Source organism: Barbus barbus (genome assembly GCF_936440315.1).
Source record: "Barbus barbus genome assembly, chromosome: 2".
In the NCBI taxonomy this organism is placed as follows: domain Eukaryota; kingdom Metazoa; phylum Chordata; class Actinopteri; order Cypriniformes; family Cyprinidae; genus Barbus; species Barbus barbus.
In genome coordinates this window covers 20,668,757-20,684,569 of record NC_136730.1, presented here as the reverse complement: position 1 = coordinate 20,684,569, position 15,813 = coordinate 20,668,757, and the positions used below count along the sequence as shown (strand labels likewise).

General features: G+C 40.1%; 1 protein-coding gene across 1 annotated transcript in view; it reads right to left on the bottom strand.

Annotated features, from left to right (window-relative positions):
• Positions 1–13,617: 13,617 nt before the first annotated feature.
• The window catches only part of LOC306843373 (uncharacterized protein), a 70,876-nt gene continuing 68,680 nt past the window's right edge, over positions 13,618–15,813 (bottom strand). The window contains exons 22-24 of the mRNA XM_079374823.1: positions 15,604–15,800; positions 14,762–14,820; positions 13,618–14,612 (exon numbers count right to left, since the gene is read on the bottom strand). Coding sequence (XP_079230949.1) covers positions 14,782–14,820; positions 15,604–15,800 — 236 coding nt within the window. The 3' untranslated portion in view covers positions 13,618–14,612; positions 14,762–14,781. The remainder of the gene's footprint in view (positions 14,613–14,761; positions 14,821–15,603; positions 15,801–15,813) is intronic.

Genomic DNA, 15,813 nt, shown 5'->3' with positions numbered 1-15,813 from the left:
TTTGTCTGTAGTGTCTATCTTCCCTTAAAATATTACAAATACTAATATTAATTTTTGATTCATGTACTCAATTTGAAGTTCTATTAATGTTGCATTCAGGCAGTGGAGTAGTAGGTTGTGACAGCAATATAATTTGTGGGGTATTTGACTATAATTTACACAGTTTAGGGATAAATAACAGATTTCTAAACAAGCTGTATAAAATGTGGAATAACATATTAATCATTTAATCAATGCTTATTCACTCTATGTTCATTGTGAAGTCTACTTAATTACACTCATTATTAATATTTTCATGGGATGTATGAGATGTTTAAGGAGTGAGTATCTGATGATCAAATACCCAGTTTTTTTTTTTTTTTTTTAATGAAAATCTGAAGTCATACAAATATTTCTTACGTGCACGTCAAGCAGATCTCCATGTAAAAGAGGAGATATCTCAACAACAGGAGTCCTCGCATCTGTCAATTCAGACACATGAAGTGAAGTCTGTGCCCAGGTGAATGAGACAGTAGCGCCATCTGCTGGTCATACTTCATTTCTTTCTTCTATGGAAAAGTTGCTTATTTGTCCAAAACTTACATTTCCCCTAATATAGGCATATCTGAAGTTGATGCATTTGACTGATGGGTTTTTAGATATTCATGAAAGCACGCATACATTCCATGCAAAATTTTATTTTTGATTGAGAGTTTAAACCAACAGAGTGAATTATGTCAGCTGTATGAGGCTAGTGCAGAAATTATAGTTTGTTTTTGTTCATTACAGCTAATTTTCTTCAGATGAGGTCTTTCTGATCCAGTATTTCACTGTCTAGAGCACAGCTGGTTTGATCCGCTTACAGACACTGCAGGTTTATACAAATGATGGATTATTCATTATTAGTATTTTTCTTATATTTTGTGTAATGAATATATGCCTCCCTTAGTCACAACGCGAAGGCTGAGGTTCCTTTTACAGATGTTTAATGCACTTATGGACATGGACATCAACACCAACGCCAACACAACACCGTAGAACTAAATAAACAGGACGAATAACAAACATCAGTCACACATTCAGTTACACGGAAAACACGTATAGGACTTTAAACTCTTAAATGAACAAAAAATACATCAACATACCACTTTTGCCTGCTTGTAAGCTAAGAGAGGGGGTTATATCTTGAAGTTTCTTGGACGGATGACTTGTAATCATACAGAGAAATCTTAAACCTTTTTTAACGATAACATCATTCCATCTCTTTGCGCAGATGACAAAACAGGAAGTGATATACAAATGGCAAGATGGGAATAAAATAAAACAACCAAAAACCTTTTCAATCTTGCTCAAGTAAACAATAACTCAGTATAGAAATCACAATAAATACTGTAAAATAACCAAAGTATAAAGTTATACAAATTAAACGAATGAAAAGTTATACTATGATAAGCAAGTGTCTAAGTACACAAGCGCCATCTAGTGGAAACAAATAAACTCAGAAAACTTTGTGATGGCAAATACACTCCCACCATCACACTATGTGTGATTCTTAAGAGAAGTATTATCATAAACTTAACATTCAGAAGGAATTTCGTACACGTTAAACATGCACAGTGGAATCATTCTCATCAAACTTAAACCTTTAATCAGCTTCAAGTAATAAGACTGTTTTGTGTATGGGTCTTTCTAGATAAACTGACTTGCTTGTGCGTGCACCCTTACTATCCAGTGTTGCATCACTTACAAAAAGTTTAAGTCTTCTCACCCTTCCATCAGTCCCTGGGAAGACTTCTACCACTTTGGCTAGCTTCCACTGATTTCGTGGTGCTAAGTCATCTTGGAGCAGAACGATATCATTTATTTTAGCGTTTCTCCTGCTCTTATTCCACTTATTTCTCTGCTGCAAACTCAACAGATATTCTTTTCTCCATCTGGTCCAAAACTCATTCGCCAGAAACTGAACTCTCTTCCATCTTTTCTGAAGATATAGATCCTCCCTCACAAACTCTCCAGGAGGTGGTGCGATGATAGTTGACTTCATTGTTAGTATATGATTTGGCGTCAATGGTTCTGGTCCCACAGGATCACTGATGTGTTCTAAGGACAATGGACGACTATTGACAATCGCCATTACTTCATACATGAACGTTCTTAAAGAAGAAGTGTCCAGTCTCGCTGCAGACTGGTCAAGGATGGATGTCAGTACACTCCTTACAGTCCGGATCTGTCTCTCCCAGACACCACCCATGTGACTGGAAGCAGGCGGGTTCATGACAAAGGTACAACCTAACTCTTTCACACGTTCTCGATCCATTCCCTTCATCAACTCCAGGAACTCTCCCTTTGCACCGACAAAATTAGTACCTTGATCACTATGCAACTGACTTACATTGCCACGAATTGCAATGAAACAACGCAGAGCGTTAAGGAAAGCATCAGTGCTAAGATCATCCAGTACCTCAAGATGAACGGCCCGCGAACACATGCAGGTGAACAGGAGTCCGTATCTCTTCAGCTCTCTCCTTCCCTCTTTAACATAAAACGGCCCGAAGCAGTCCATGCCACTATAGGTAAAAGGAGGGGTAGTTTCCATCCTTTCAGGTGGCAAATCAGCCATCTTTTGCTCCTGATTGCATTTCCGTAACTTCCTACACTTTATGCATTTGTAGATAAGAGATGACACTTCACTACTGCATCCCAAAATCCAAATGCCATTGGAGCGAATTTCATTCAAGGTCATGCCTCGACCTTGATGTTGCACTTTCTCATGGAAGTGTTTAATGAGTAGACGAGATACGTGGTGACCTTTAGGAAGAATGGCCGGATGCTTGACATGAGGGTGAAGCTCCGCCTGCGTCAATCTTCCTCCCACCCGTAAGATATCATGATCATCAATAAACGGACTTAACTTATACAGCTTATTGGACTGATTTGAATGAACTTCCTTCCCTTGTCTTAGAGATTTTATTTCATCGCCAAACACTTCCTCTTGAACTGTTCTAATTATGAATTGCTCAGCATCCTTCCTTTCTTCGAGTGTTGTGACTTCGTTGGATCTTTCTACCAAACCCTTCACACTCCTCGCACAACGTTTGAGTCTAGCTATGGCTTTCACTACCCTCTTCCAATCTGAAAACCTTTCCAAGCGATCCGACAGAGACATCTCTTCTTTTACCTTGGTTGCAAGAACCTGTGCCCCTTTGAGTTCTGGGTCTCCTTCATAAACTTCTACCTTAATGTCTTCCTTAGGGAGTTCTCCTTGCCAGAGAAAACTTGGACCAGTAAACCAGTTAGATTCCGTGAGTTCCTTCACAGTGAGCCCACGAGAGGCATGGTCAGCTGGGTTTTGATCTGAAGCAACATATCTCCACTGACTAGGCTCAGTGCTTGTCCTGATCTGCTGAATTCGGTTGGCTACGAATACGTGGAACCGTCTTGCATCATTGTTAATATAACCAAGGACAACCTTGGAATCGGTCCAGTAGTATTCACAGATACCATCCAATTCTAGTTCTCTTTTGAGCAGATCACCAGTTCTTGTGGCTACAACTGCAGCTGACAGCTCCAATCTTGGAATTGTTGTTACCTTTGTTGGGGCAACTCTTGCTTTACCCATAACGAGAGTGCAGTTAACTTCACCAGACTTGGTCACAGTTCTGAGGTATGAACATGCCCCATAGCCTGACGCGCTGGCATCAGCAAAATGGTGTAACTCATATTGCTGGACATCTTTGAACTCTGATGGCACATAACAACGTGGTATCTTTACTGAGGCCAGATTATGGAGGTCTTGTAGCCAAGCTTCCCAATGCGGCCTGAGGTCATCAGGAAGTGGTTCGTCCCAGCCTATCTTGTCATTGCACATCCTTTGCAAGGTCCTCTTCCCAACCAGAATGAAGGGAGCGACGAATCCAAGAGGATCAAAAATGGAAGCAACTGTAGACAACACACCTCTTCTAGTGAAAGGATTTTCCTTTACTAGTACTCTGAAATGGAACTCATCTGAAGCTATGCACCAATGAACTCCGAGTGCCCTTTCTATTTTAGGTTCTCCTAGGGCCAAGTCAAAGTCAGTTGCACCTTCAGTGCATTCCTCCTTCGGGATTGTGGTGATTACCCTCTTGCTGTTGGTGATGAATTTGTGCAAGTGGAGCTTCCCGGTATTGCAGAGATCCCTGGCTTCCTTCACCATCTGGATAGCCTCTGCTTCCGTATCCACACTTGCCAAGCCATCGTCAACATAAAAATTACGCTGTATAAACTTCACTGTGGCTTGATTAAACTTGCCTTCACCTTGTGAGGCAAGGTACTTGAGCCCGAAGTTTGCACAGCCAGGCGAGGAAGCAGCTCCAAACAAGTGGACCTTCATGCGGAAAACTGATGGTGGAGCTTCCATGTTGCCTTCTTCCCACCACAAAAACCTGAGGTAGTCCCGATCCTTTGGAGCAACATAAAACTGATGGAACATACGCTCCACATCACACATGATGGCTACCTGCCCTTTCCGAAAGCGACACAAGACTCCAACAAGGGTATTTGTGAGGTCGGGCCCAGTCAGCAGATGCTCGTTCAGAGAAGTATTCTGAAATCGTGCAGAGCAATCAAAGACAATGCGAATCTTGCCTGGCTTCTGTGGGTTATAAACCCCATGGTGAGGGATATACCATGCTGGCTGATTGCTTAACTCCATCTCTGGGACCCTTTCAGCGTCACCTCTGGCTATTATGTCCTTCATGAAAGCTAGGTAGTCCTTGAAGTATTGTTCATCCCTCTTCAAACGCTTCTCTAAGGATTTGAGTCGATGCTCTGCACACGCTTTATTGTTCGGCAAGTACGGTTTCTCACCTTTAAAAGGCAACGGCATCTCATAGTGCCCATCTTGCAGTTGCTTAATGCCTTCATTTAACTTTGTCAGAAACCGTAGGTCTTCTTGCGATGCAGAAGCTTCCTCATTAGTCCTTTCAACAAAGTCTGACTCAAATACCTTCAGTATCTCTGCTGGAGTGATCATCTCCTTAACTTTGTTTTTGCGAACAAAGCAGACTTCAGACTTGAGTTTGTGAGAAGGTTCGCCAGCAGGTAGAACTTGCTTCATAATAATCCTATGACTCACGCCAATTTCATCTTCGTAATCACCATCGTAGTGGTTGCATCCGATTATACTCCAGCCTAACACAGATCTTTGTGCAAAGGGCTGATCTTCATTACCTCTGAGAACATCTCTGGGAAGTAAGGCTTGAGGACAGTTATACCCTATTAACAAACCTATTTCACAATCAAGTGCAGGAGCCATTTCATCTGCCAGATGTTCTAAATGAGGCCAGTTCTTTGCTGTTTCACAAGTGGGTATATGAGATCTATTTGCAGGTATATAGTCTCTAGTATAAGTCGTTGGAAGTTGGATTTTCACTTCAGACTTAATACCTCTTACTTGTAGTCCATTCAATTTGTGACTGGACACAACCTTAGTCTTGGAAGTTATTGTAGAAATCTTGAGTTTGACTGGTTCCATTTTAGTATCAAGTGTCTCAGCTGTGTCCTTTAAAATGAAAGTGGTGTCGCTTTGAGTATCAAGCAAGGCGTACACTAAAATCTCCTTCCTTGGTTCAGCTATAGTTGAAACATACACTGGAACGATGGGTGAAGTATAAGTGCCATTCTTTTCTTGAACCACTCTGTTTGAAGTCACAGGCATAGACTCTTGTATCCTCTGTGATTCAGTTGTTCTGTCTGCAAAGTCTTGATTAGACCTTGACTGATCTTGATTGAGTCTAGTTCTTTGTCCTGGGCCTTTATTTACCCGATCCTCATGTAAGCACGTTGGATGATACCTTTCACATTTTTCACACACACTCCTAGAGGTGCATCCCTTAGAGTTATGACCAGTCTTAAGACAGCCAAAGCACAATTTCTCAGACTGTACAAACTTCAATCTTTCTTCAACTGGTCTTTCCATAATCTTACGACACTTATGAAGAGTGTGGCCATGTCTCTTACAAAAGACACACATGACGCTAGTCTTTTCACTGGAACTAGTAGTGAATGTCTTAATGCTTGAGTGGCGATTCCGTTGAAACTTGGAGTGATCTTGATCAGGTTGCTTGAATCTCTCTTGCTCTACTGGCTTTATTGCTTGCAGTGAGGTGATAGGATTGCATGCGATTCTAGCTTCCTTGTTGAGAAATTCAACAAAGTATTTGAAATCAGGGAATCCTTTGTATTCATCTTGGAACTTAGTAACTACTCTATTCCAACGTGAACTCAACCACTCTGGCAATTTAGCTGATATCCTTTGATTTTCAACACAGTCATTCAGAGCTTGTAAACCTTGAACATAAGGCATGGCTGATTCAACGCTGCTCAGGAAATCTACAAATTCCCGGAGGTCTTTGGTATCTTTGGTAGCAATCTTGTGCCATGACTGTATTTTGTCGCGGTATGACTTGCCAACTACAAATGGATTGCCAAACCGGTCCTCAAGTATGTTCCAGGCAGCCATATAAGCCGCTTCTGTTCCAACCAAGAAGTGTCCTTCAATAGCTTTCTTGGCTGGACCACTTACATACTTGCGTAGAAAGAAAAGCCTTTCTTGGGCTGGTAAGTTCTTGCGATCAATTAACGTCCTGAAGGACAGTTTCCAATCATTATACTTCAGAGGTTCTCCTGAGAAAACAGCAGGTTCTGGAATTGGAATCCTATTGGCTGTAATAGCTTCAGCGAGTGCCTTCACAAGGTCATTAGAGGCTTCACTGGAAGCAGCTAATGCATCTGACTGAGATACATGAGCTTGAGTGACTGGAAACCTTTGAGGAGAATAAGCAGGTTGATTTGGTTGAGAGACATTCTGTAAAGAGAGAGAGTTAGGAATGCTTGGCTGAGAGAGATAGTCTTCTTGCTTTTGTTGAAGAGGAGGAGCGGAACGCATTTTTCCCTCATCAGCTTCGATGCTTTCAGCATAAACTTGTAGCCTTGCTTGTGCTGCGTTATGTCTTTTTAGTTCTTCCAATCGCTCCACTTCCTTTTTCTTCTCTTCCAACCTTATTTTCCTGATAGTACTTTCTGAGATAAATTGAACTCTTTTTCTTGCATTCTCCGCTTCTATTTCCCTTTCTTGAGCTTCTCTCTCGGCCGTTAACCTTTCATCTTCTGCCTCAAGTTTCCTAATTTCCTCTTCACATTGATGCTGTGTCTTCATTATTTTAATCACCTCTTGAGTAGCTGCTACTTCAGCCGCTGCTTCTTGTCTTTTCTGCAAAGAATAATGGGAAGACTGACTGGACATCTTAGAAATAGACCTTGACTTACTGGAGGTTGCAGAGATGATGCTGGACACAGTGGCTTCAAACACTGAATCTGAATCAGGCCAGGGTATGTTCTCAGAATCTCCGTTGAGAAAGTGTTGAGCCTTTTCATTTGCAGTGCTAGTAATGGCAAGACAGGTGTCATTTTTTCTCCGAATTTCTGGCTCAGGGCTTGTGATGCTTCTTATGTCACCATAAATATGGTCGACCTCAGACTGAATGGCATTAATTGTACTCACAACCTCAAAAATCAAATCTGCCCCATCATTGTTCTTCATGGCTCTTTTCAAACCATTGATGTGATACTTCCATCTTCTATATTTCTGTTCAAAACTTCTTTTCAAATTGTCCAGTCTAGCGTCTTGCAATGTTTTACCTTTTTCGGTGAGTATGCGTACACGCTGGCTTCTTCTGATATCTGTCTGTGTATTATCTGCGCCCACCTGAGGTTGTTGTACTTGTGCAGCTATTTCAACATGCTCAGCCTGCTGTGGTGGGAGAGCCTGCTCTGCATCGTCACCTTCTTGTGCTGTAGGATCTGCACAGATAGCTTCTTTGCTGGACAACACTGTATTTTCACTTGTATCTGACATGTCAATTCTGTATTGCACTATAATGTGATATTCAAAAGGAACAGTCTAAAGTTCTAGTGCAAGTGACTCAGCTAGGCTTGAGTGTTTCAACTGTGTAAATTAAGAACTATAGAACTGTGAAGTAGCAGAAGCATGAATACAACTTGTGAAATGCAAACACTCAAAATTATAAAGTATGCAAAACTTAAAAACTCAATAATACATATAACACATTTGTTTGTCTCTTTAAGTCCTTATAGTTTCTTAATAAGCCGAGCAATTATGAGAAAATGTCCACTATTATCTTAGAATGAGGATGATGGAAATACCAGCAAAATTGAAGCTTCAGCAACAGTTCACAAAACCTTGTGCTGCTTCCAAGACACTAACTTAAAGGTGCTTGCTTGTTCAGCCTTTACTTGTTCACTGCCGCTTCAGTCACTCAATAGCGGTCGTTTTGAAAGTTGTACTTCCCTTATCCAACTCCTTTTGCCTCTTGCTGGCTGACTTCCGCGTGCAGGTTTTACCATCTGATGATCTTGGCCTTCACCGACGCAGTGAAGTGTTCTACTATGCCTCCCTTAGTCACAACGCGAAGGCTGAGGTTCCTTTTACAGATGTTTAATGCACTTATGGACATGGACATCAACACCAACGCCAACACAACACCGTAGAACTAAATAAACAGGACGAATAACAAACATCAGTCACACATTCAGTTACACGGAAAACACGTATAGGACTTTAAACTCTTAAATGAACAAAAAATACATCAACATACCACTTTTGCCTGCTTGTAAGCTAAGAGAGGGGGTTATATCTTGAAGTTTCTTGGACGGATGACTTGTAATCATACAGAGAAATCTTAAACCTTTTTTAACGATAACATCATTCCATCTCTTTGCGCAGATGACAAAACAGGAAGTGATATACAAATGGCAAGATGGGAATAAAATAAAACAACCAAAAACCTTTTCAATCTTGCTCAAGTAAACAATAACTCAGTATAGAAATCACAATAAATACTGTAAAATAACCAAAGTATAAAGTTATACAAATTAAACGAATGAAAAGTTATACTATGATAAGCAAGTGTCTAAGTACACAAGCGCCATCTAGTGGAAACAAATAAACTCAGAAAACTTTGTGATGGCAAATACAGAATATGTGACTTCACCATGTTTACAAAGACATTTGTTTCTTTTAAATATTAAAGCAGTGCATAAGCGGTCCGAGACCTGGTACAACATTTAACACTCGTATTTCACCCAGTCTAACCCAAGTACAGAAACACAAATGCAAATACAGATGGATACACCTGTGCAGCCTTTGAATGTTATATGTGTCGTGAGCCAACATCATCAGTACAAAAGTGATATTCCAGCATGTAAATTATGTTCAGTGGACATAAGGCTATTTGATCTATGACAGAAGCTCTAAGGACAAAACAATGAAAAAGCATGTTTCTTTGTCACTAATATATACTTCTCATGAACTTCTCTCTCTTTCTTCCTTTCTTCCTTCAGTAAGGGTAATGACAGTTTGATAGTTAAGGGTGATGGACAAAGGTTTAGATATTGTGTATTGTTTGTTGCTGGCTGCTTGATTTGGTTTGCTTACCATGGTTAATTTAAACATCAAGGATTTAAATGAAGATGTAAATGAAGCAGAGTCACTCCACACAAATGCTTCAGAATACTTCAGTGACTCCATGAACAATAAACATAGGTGCAAAAGGTGCTGGTAAAATATAGATAAAACCACATGTAATTTATAGGGAGGGTCTCCTCCCCTCTCTACTGAGACCACCAGCACACACTCAGAGCAACAGCATATGTTGGTTTTCCACCTACTAACACAGGCTATAAGTGTGAAAAGATGCTGGCACCTAAAAGAGATTGAACAGATGAGTCGTCCCAAGCATCACCTGGAAACCTTTCTCATATCTAACAGGCTACAGCCAATAATTTGTTTCCCTCTCTCACACACTTGGCCCAGTGCAGCCCCTCAGCCACCTGCGCCAGATTTCATGGAGTGCCTGAGATGTATCAGCAGTCTGTCGCCTCAGTTACATAATAGAGAAATGGCCCCCCGTGATGAATATACTGTGGGAGATTAGCAGACATGTGGGTCTCTCCAAGATGAGTCTGTTGGCTGCAATGCTGATGAATGTCATCTCCATCAACAGACAGATGATGAGTGGACACCAGCAGAACCCGGATACAGGCAGAACTAATAGAGCACAACGATACACACCATTTACAATGCAAAGAGACAGACTATGACACCAGTGTGAGAAAGCAAAGGGAACTAATGCAGACGCCCAGAGGGCCCCGGACAATCACTCGGTGAAGCGTCAGCATGACAGAAGCACTCACATTCCAGCAGGGGCATTTCTATATAGCTAGCTACTCATATACCATGGTATTTTTTTTAAGGTCCTTAAAAATAATTTAATGGAAGTAACAGAATTCTTTAGTGAAAGATTCTCTGTGGAGCCACTGTCGTAGCCTAATATATAATACGACCATCCATCTTCAAGAAAAGGCTAAAAACATCTCTTCTATCAACACTTGCACTCTCTATTCTTTTTCTATCCTAAGGTTAGCCTACTTGTTTTTTTCTTCTTCTTTTGTTTAAATGAACACTTAGGCCTACACATACGCTCTGTATTCTTTTGACTTGTTTTCTTTTTATTTAAAAAAAAAAGCCCTTCTAACATTAGCGTTATCTATGGTTTTTCTATTCTATCTACTTGATTTCATTTTAATTATTATAGAAGAACCGTGTTCTACGTGTACTTGTCTGAGACTACCGAGACTTGTCACAGCACTTACATATTATTGCTCTTTTGTTGGTTTCGATGGCTTCTATTGCCCTCATTTGTTAGTCTCTTTGGAATAAAGCATCTGCTAAATGTATTGTAAATGTAATTAATATGAAAACAATGTGACCATCCAGTTTAGGATAGAGCTGCGGTATTCATGGCTGGGTGATTTGTGGTACAGGTTGATCATCCTCCAGTGCTAAGAATAATTTTTTTTCTTTCTTTCTACAAGCTAGGAAAAAGATAAGCAGATAAATATCACACAGCATTCATAACTGGCACATAATCAAAAAGGAAAAAAGAAAAGAAAAGAGTGCATTAGAAAACTAACAATAGAAATAAAATGCATCAGAGATCAACTGTATTTTACCACACCATAGAAACCTTAATTGTGGTTTGGGAAGATTAGGATTTAAGTTAGGCCTAATGGTTAGAATTGGGCTATGTGTAAAGTTAGAGTTAAGAATAAGATAATGGTTTTTGAATATCTGTGTGTGCTGGATGGACATTCATTCATTTCATGACTGTCTGGAGATCCTAGAGATGTGTTTCCATTGCTCATATTTAGCTTTTCCCAGTTTCTGAACTTCAGGCTGTAATATTATTAAGGATTGATGGTGCAAAACTTTCTTGGTAAAACAGATAAATAAATCAGAGTAGTACAGCCTCACTGGAAGCACTCAAAGCTCATCATATTCACTCACGCTGTGAATGATTCAGCCAATTATGCCTCATTGAGTTCCGTTCCACTCTCGGGTTTGTGGTTTCCATCCGTGTGTGGACAAAACAAAGAACGCTGGAAAATACTGTGACATTTCCTACAAGGTAAACAACTTAACTTCGTATCTCCTTAACTTCGTATCTCCCTGTCCAGATGTGGCCTTTGCATATTTCAGTCTTTGGTACAAGTAGATGATGTTGGCCCATGGATGCCATGCTTTCCTGATGGGGATACTTGGCTCCACCAAAATGGACTCTAGGGATTATAGCAAACCTAGTCTATTTCCTCCAGGCGAGGCTTTAAAAAGAACAAAGATCTATTCAACGGAACCCCACCCGAATCTGTTTTTAGTTTAAGATTAAACTGATTAATGGGCGATCATTCAAGTATTTTCACCTTCCTTCCTGTTACACACAAACCATGCTACTGTGGATAAAGGTAACTATAGTTTCAGAGGCCAGCTGAGAAGTTCAGCACTTTTAGAGTTTCATCCCTCTATCTGATGTGAACAAGTATTGGAACAGTTGCCTCACAGGTCTTTCTAAGTGATCAGCTGTGTCCTGTTGCATTAATTCTTCAGATATTAAAAGCAGGGAATGTGTCGTATCAGTTATATCCATTACTTCTGTATTCTGAATCTGGCATTCGATGATGACACACATAAACCAGGATGAAGATGAGGGAGCTGACTTTGAGAGAAAAGCAAGCAATTTGGATGCTAAAAGAAAAGAGGAAGTCAAATGAAGGACAAATTAAGAGTTTGGAAACCACCAGCGACAACAGCAACCAACAACTACCTGATTGGCTGAGAAAACAACAGTAGTTGATGACAGACAAATCATAAAAGCTGTGAAAATGAACCCTAAAAGACATGTCTGTAAAATCACCAACAACTTCCAGAAAGCTGGGGTGATGCTCTGACAATTTACTGTCCTCAGGAGACTTTGACACAGAATTACAGATGCTACACAGCAAGATGCAAACCTCTGACCAGCACCAAAAATAGAAAGGCAAGATTAGAGTTTGTAAAAAAGCACAAAGTTGAGCCAGAAAAGTTTTGGAACTGTGTTTATGGACCGATGAGACAAAGATGAACCTTTATCTAAGTGATGGGAACACAAAAGTGTGGAGAAAAAAGGGAACTGCAATGATCCCAAGCATACAGCCTCATCTGTAAAGCATGGTGGAGGTGGTGTAGTGGCATGGGCATGCATGGCTGCCTCTGGAACAGGCCCTCTCAACTTTACTGATGACTTAATGTATGATGACAGTAGCAGAATGAATTTGGAAGGGTACAAAACCATCTTGCCTACCAATATTCAAGAAAATGCCACCAGATTCATTGGGAAGTGCTTCATATCGCATCAGGACAATGACCCAAAACACCCTGCCAGTTCAGTCAAGGAATTTATAAGGGCAAAGAAATGGAAAGTCTTAGATTGCCCAAGTCAATCTCCAGATTTAAATCTGATTGAACATGAATTTCTCCAGCTGGAGAGGAGAGAAAAGGCAGAAACTCCCCAAAACAAGCAACAATTGGAATTGGCTGCATTAAAGGCTGGGAAAAGTATTTTAAAGGATGAGACAAGAGTCTGGTGATGTCTATGGGTCACAGACTCACTGCTGTGATTGTGTGCAGGGGATCTGCTACTAAATAATAGCTTTTAATCTTTTATATCTGCCTTATGTTCAACTGTCCCAATACTTATGCTCACATCAATGAGTGGGATGAACTCTAAAAGTGCTGTTCTTTTTATTTGGTAAAACATGTATGTGTTGAATTGGCTAATAATAAAATGTGACATTCTGTAGTTTTGTCTCATATTCATCTTTTAATCATATTTCCAAATGTCTTGACTCAACAGCCAACAGAGCAATTTTGTCTTTACTGTTCCAATACTTATGGAGGGCACTGTATGTAATTATAAAAAGCATGGCCAACGAAGAACAGTTGCTTTTCACAGCCAATTCACAAATAGTGTGAATAAGCTACTGATGACAATGTTCCTCAGGCTAAAACGGAAAAACCAAGCATCATTTCTCACACTGCTTGTTAATGTGCATTTAAATTACACACTGCTTATGCTCCAAGGCACAATAACATCATTAGTAACAATGAATCTGTTTCTTAACTAAACTGAATACCAGCCTGCAGGGTTTGTGGGATATGGGTTTCTACTTTATGCCAATCATAAATGATTAAAGACAATATATAAAACACACTTCCTTTAACAATACAAAGCAATCCGGTCTTTATTACTTCTGTGCGAACTTGTTAAGATGGAAAAATAAAACACTTGAGTACATACTCATGCTTCAGCTTGAAGTGAAACTTGCAATGCTTTTTTATTATTATTATCTTTTGTTTGTACACTTTCAATTCGGGTTGGCAACAAAGAATGGCACTTGAGTGATTCCCATGTTGACTGGTTAATACATGTATAAACATTACTTCCTAAACGCTATGTCCTCAAAGCACCACTGGTGCAACTATTTACAATTTACACGTTGTATTTTGTTATACTTAATAATGTAAATAAGAGAACTGAAATGAAAACTCTCACCATCTCCAAACAGGCAGCAGTGCAGGGCAGAGCTAACCTGAGGTCAGTCATTTGATTTGAATTAATGCTCTCTGATTCTGGATCAGGCCAGCTATCATACAGCATATTGACTGACTACAGGTTCACAAATTATGGAAACACTAGAAAGAACAGAAACTCTACAACAAAAGCTTTAAACATTGCTGAACACCGTTAGTGTACTGATGCTTAGAAATCTAGCATGCCTTTTAACATTAAGGCATTTTTTTCTAAATCAAACCAGCTGAAGTCTGCAGCAAAATGGGCAACATCAACAACAACAAAAAGAGTGGGAACTGAATAACCGCAACAGTTCAGAAGTGTACTGTACACTACTACAGTATTTACAGTTAATAATACAGCTGAGAACACGACTGCAACAACATTTGAAAAGAAGATAAATACAAGAATATTTATTCAGTTTTATAGATTATTTTTAAAATTATATAAAAGCTATTGAAGCTAGAAGTGGCTTAAAAAAGAAAAAAGAAACAGTGCTATTTTGAGCGCTTTTTAAGCTCTGCATGAGATTTGCTGGCACTCAATGGGAACAATAAATACTAGCTCTGTACTCCTCTTCGGTGTGGCAACGTTGTCTTCGCAATCTGAAGCAGACAGGTCTTAAACCTAAGGGATGAAGGAGGACAGAATAGCATGCATTACATACAAGCACGTGTAAAAGCACCAGTTGAAGCATGAATAATATCTGAGCTGAGATGAGTTTTAATGCACATAGCTATGGAAGTGCGATGTCATGGAGCGAAAGCCAGACTTACTGCAGCAGTGGTTACTGAGCTCACACTACAGTAGAGGGACCAATCACCTGAGCTTCCCCCTGTGACGAGAAGGAGATGGGCGCAGGTGTTATCACAGGTTAAAAGGGGAGGCTCTGATTTAATCATCAGGTGATCAGTGAATGTGTTTATTAGTGCTGGCATAAGCATGGGTGTTATGACATGTTTCTGAATCAGGCTATGTCCACATTTATCCGGATATATTTGAAAATGGTGTTTCTGATTTAAAACATTCTCTGATGGTACATAGAGACAAACATAAAGTTCTCACACTATTCTTCTGGCACTATCATTTTATTAGCAACTCACTGGCACGTCCAGGTTGCACCCGTATTGGTTATTGTTTTTTTGACAGCCGATGCCGATATCTTAAGAGAGCAGGGTGATAAAATTATACATATATAGTCTGGCACGCCGTCAAAATAAATGTCTCGAACATATCAGCCAAACAGTAAAAAGTATCGGAAAAATGAAATGAAAAATGCCATATATCGGTCGACCACTACTTTAAATTGCCAGTAAAACAATAGACCAAACACGCAACATCGCTTTCAAATACTGTCGTTTTCACAGCCCACACTACAACAGGAAAACTGTTTTCATATGTATCCATTTGTAAGCGCATCTTCAAAAATCTGAGTGGATAAAAGGCCAAAAAGTAGAGAAAAAGTGAAATTATGTGCGAAATGTGTTTTCAAATTCATACGGATGAATGTGGATGTAGCCTCAGTGACACTGATTGGTCATTTTATTTTGGCAGAAGTGATGATGTTGATGCACAATCAAAATACTGGCCATCTGAAACAGACACATGCTATACTAACCGCTGAGATGTACTGGCTGTTAAAGCAGGGTTTCTCCTGGGTGGGAGAGGTGATGGAGGAGTAGCAGGAGGAGTCACACGGTGAGCTGGGCTCCTCGGACAAAGCCTCGGGAAGGTGACTGGACACACATCCGCTGTCTGACCCGCTCGAGCCACTACCTGACAGACAGTGAGACGACGAACCTGAACTCTCTGTAGCTGCAAACACAAG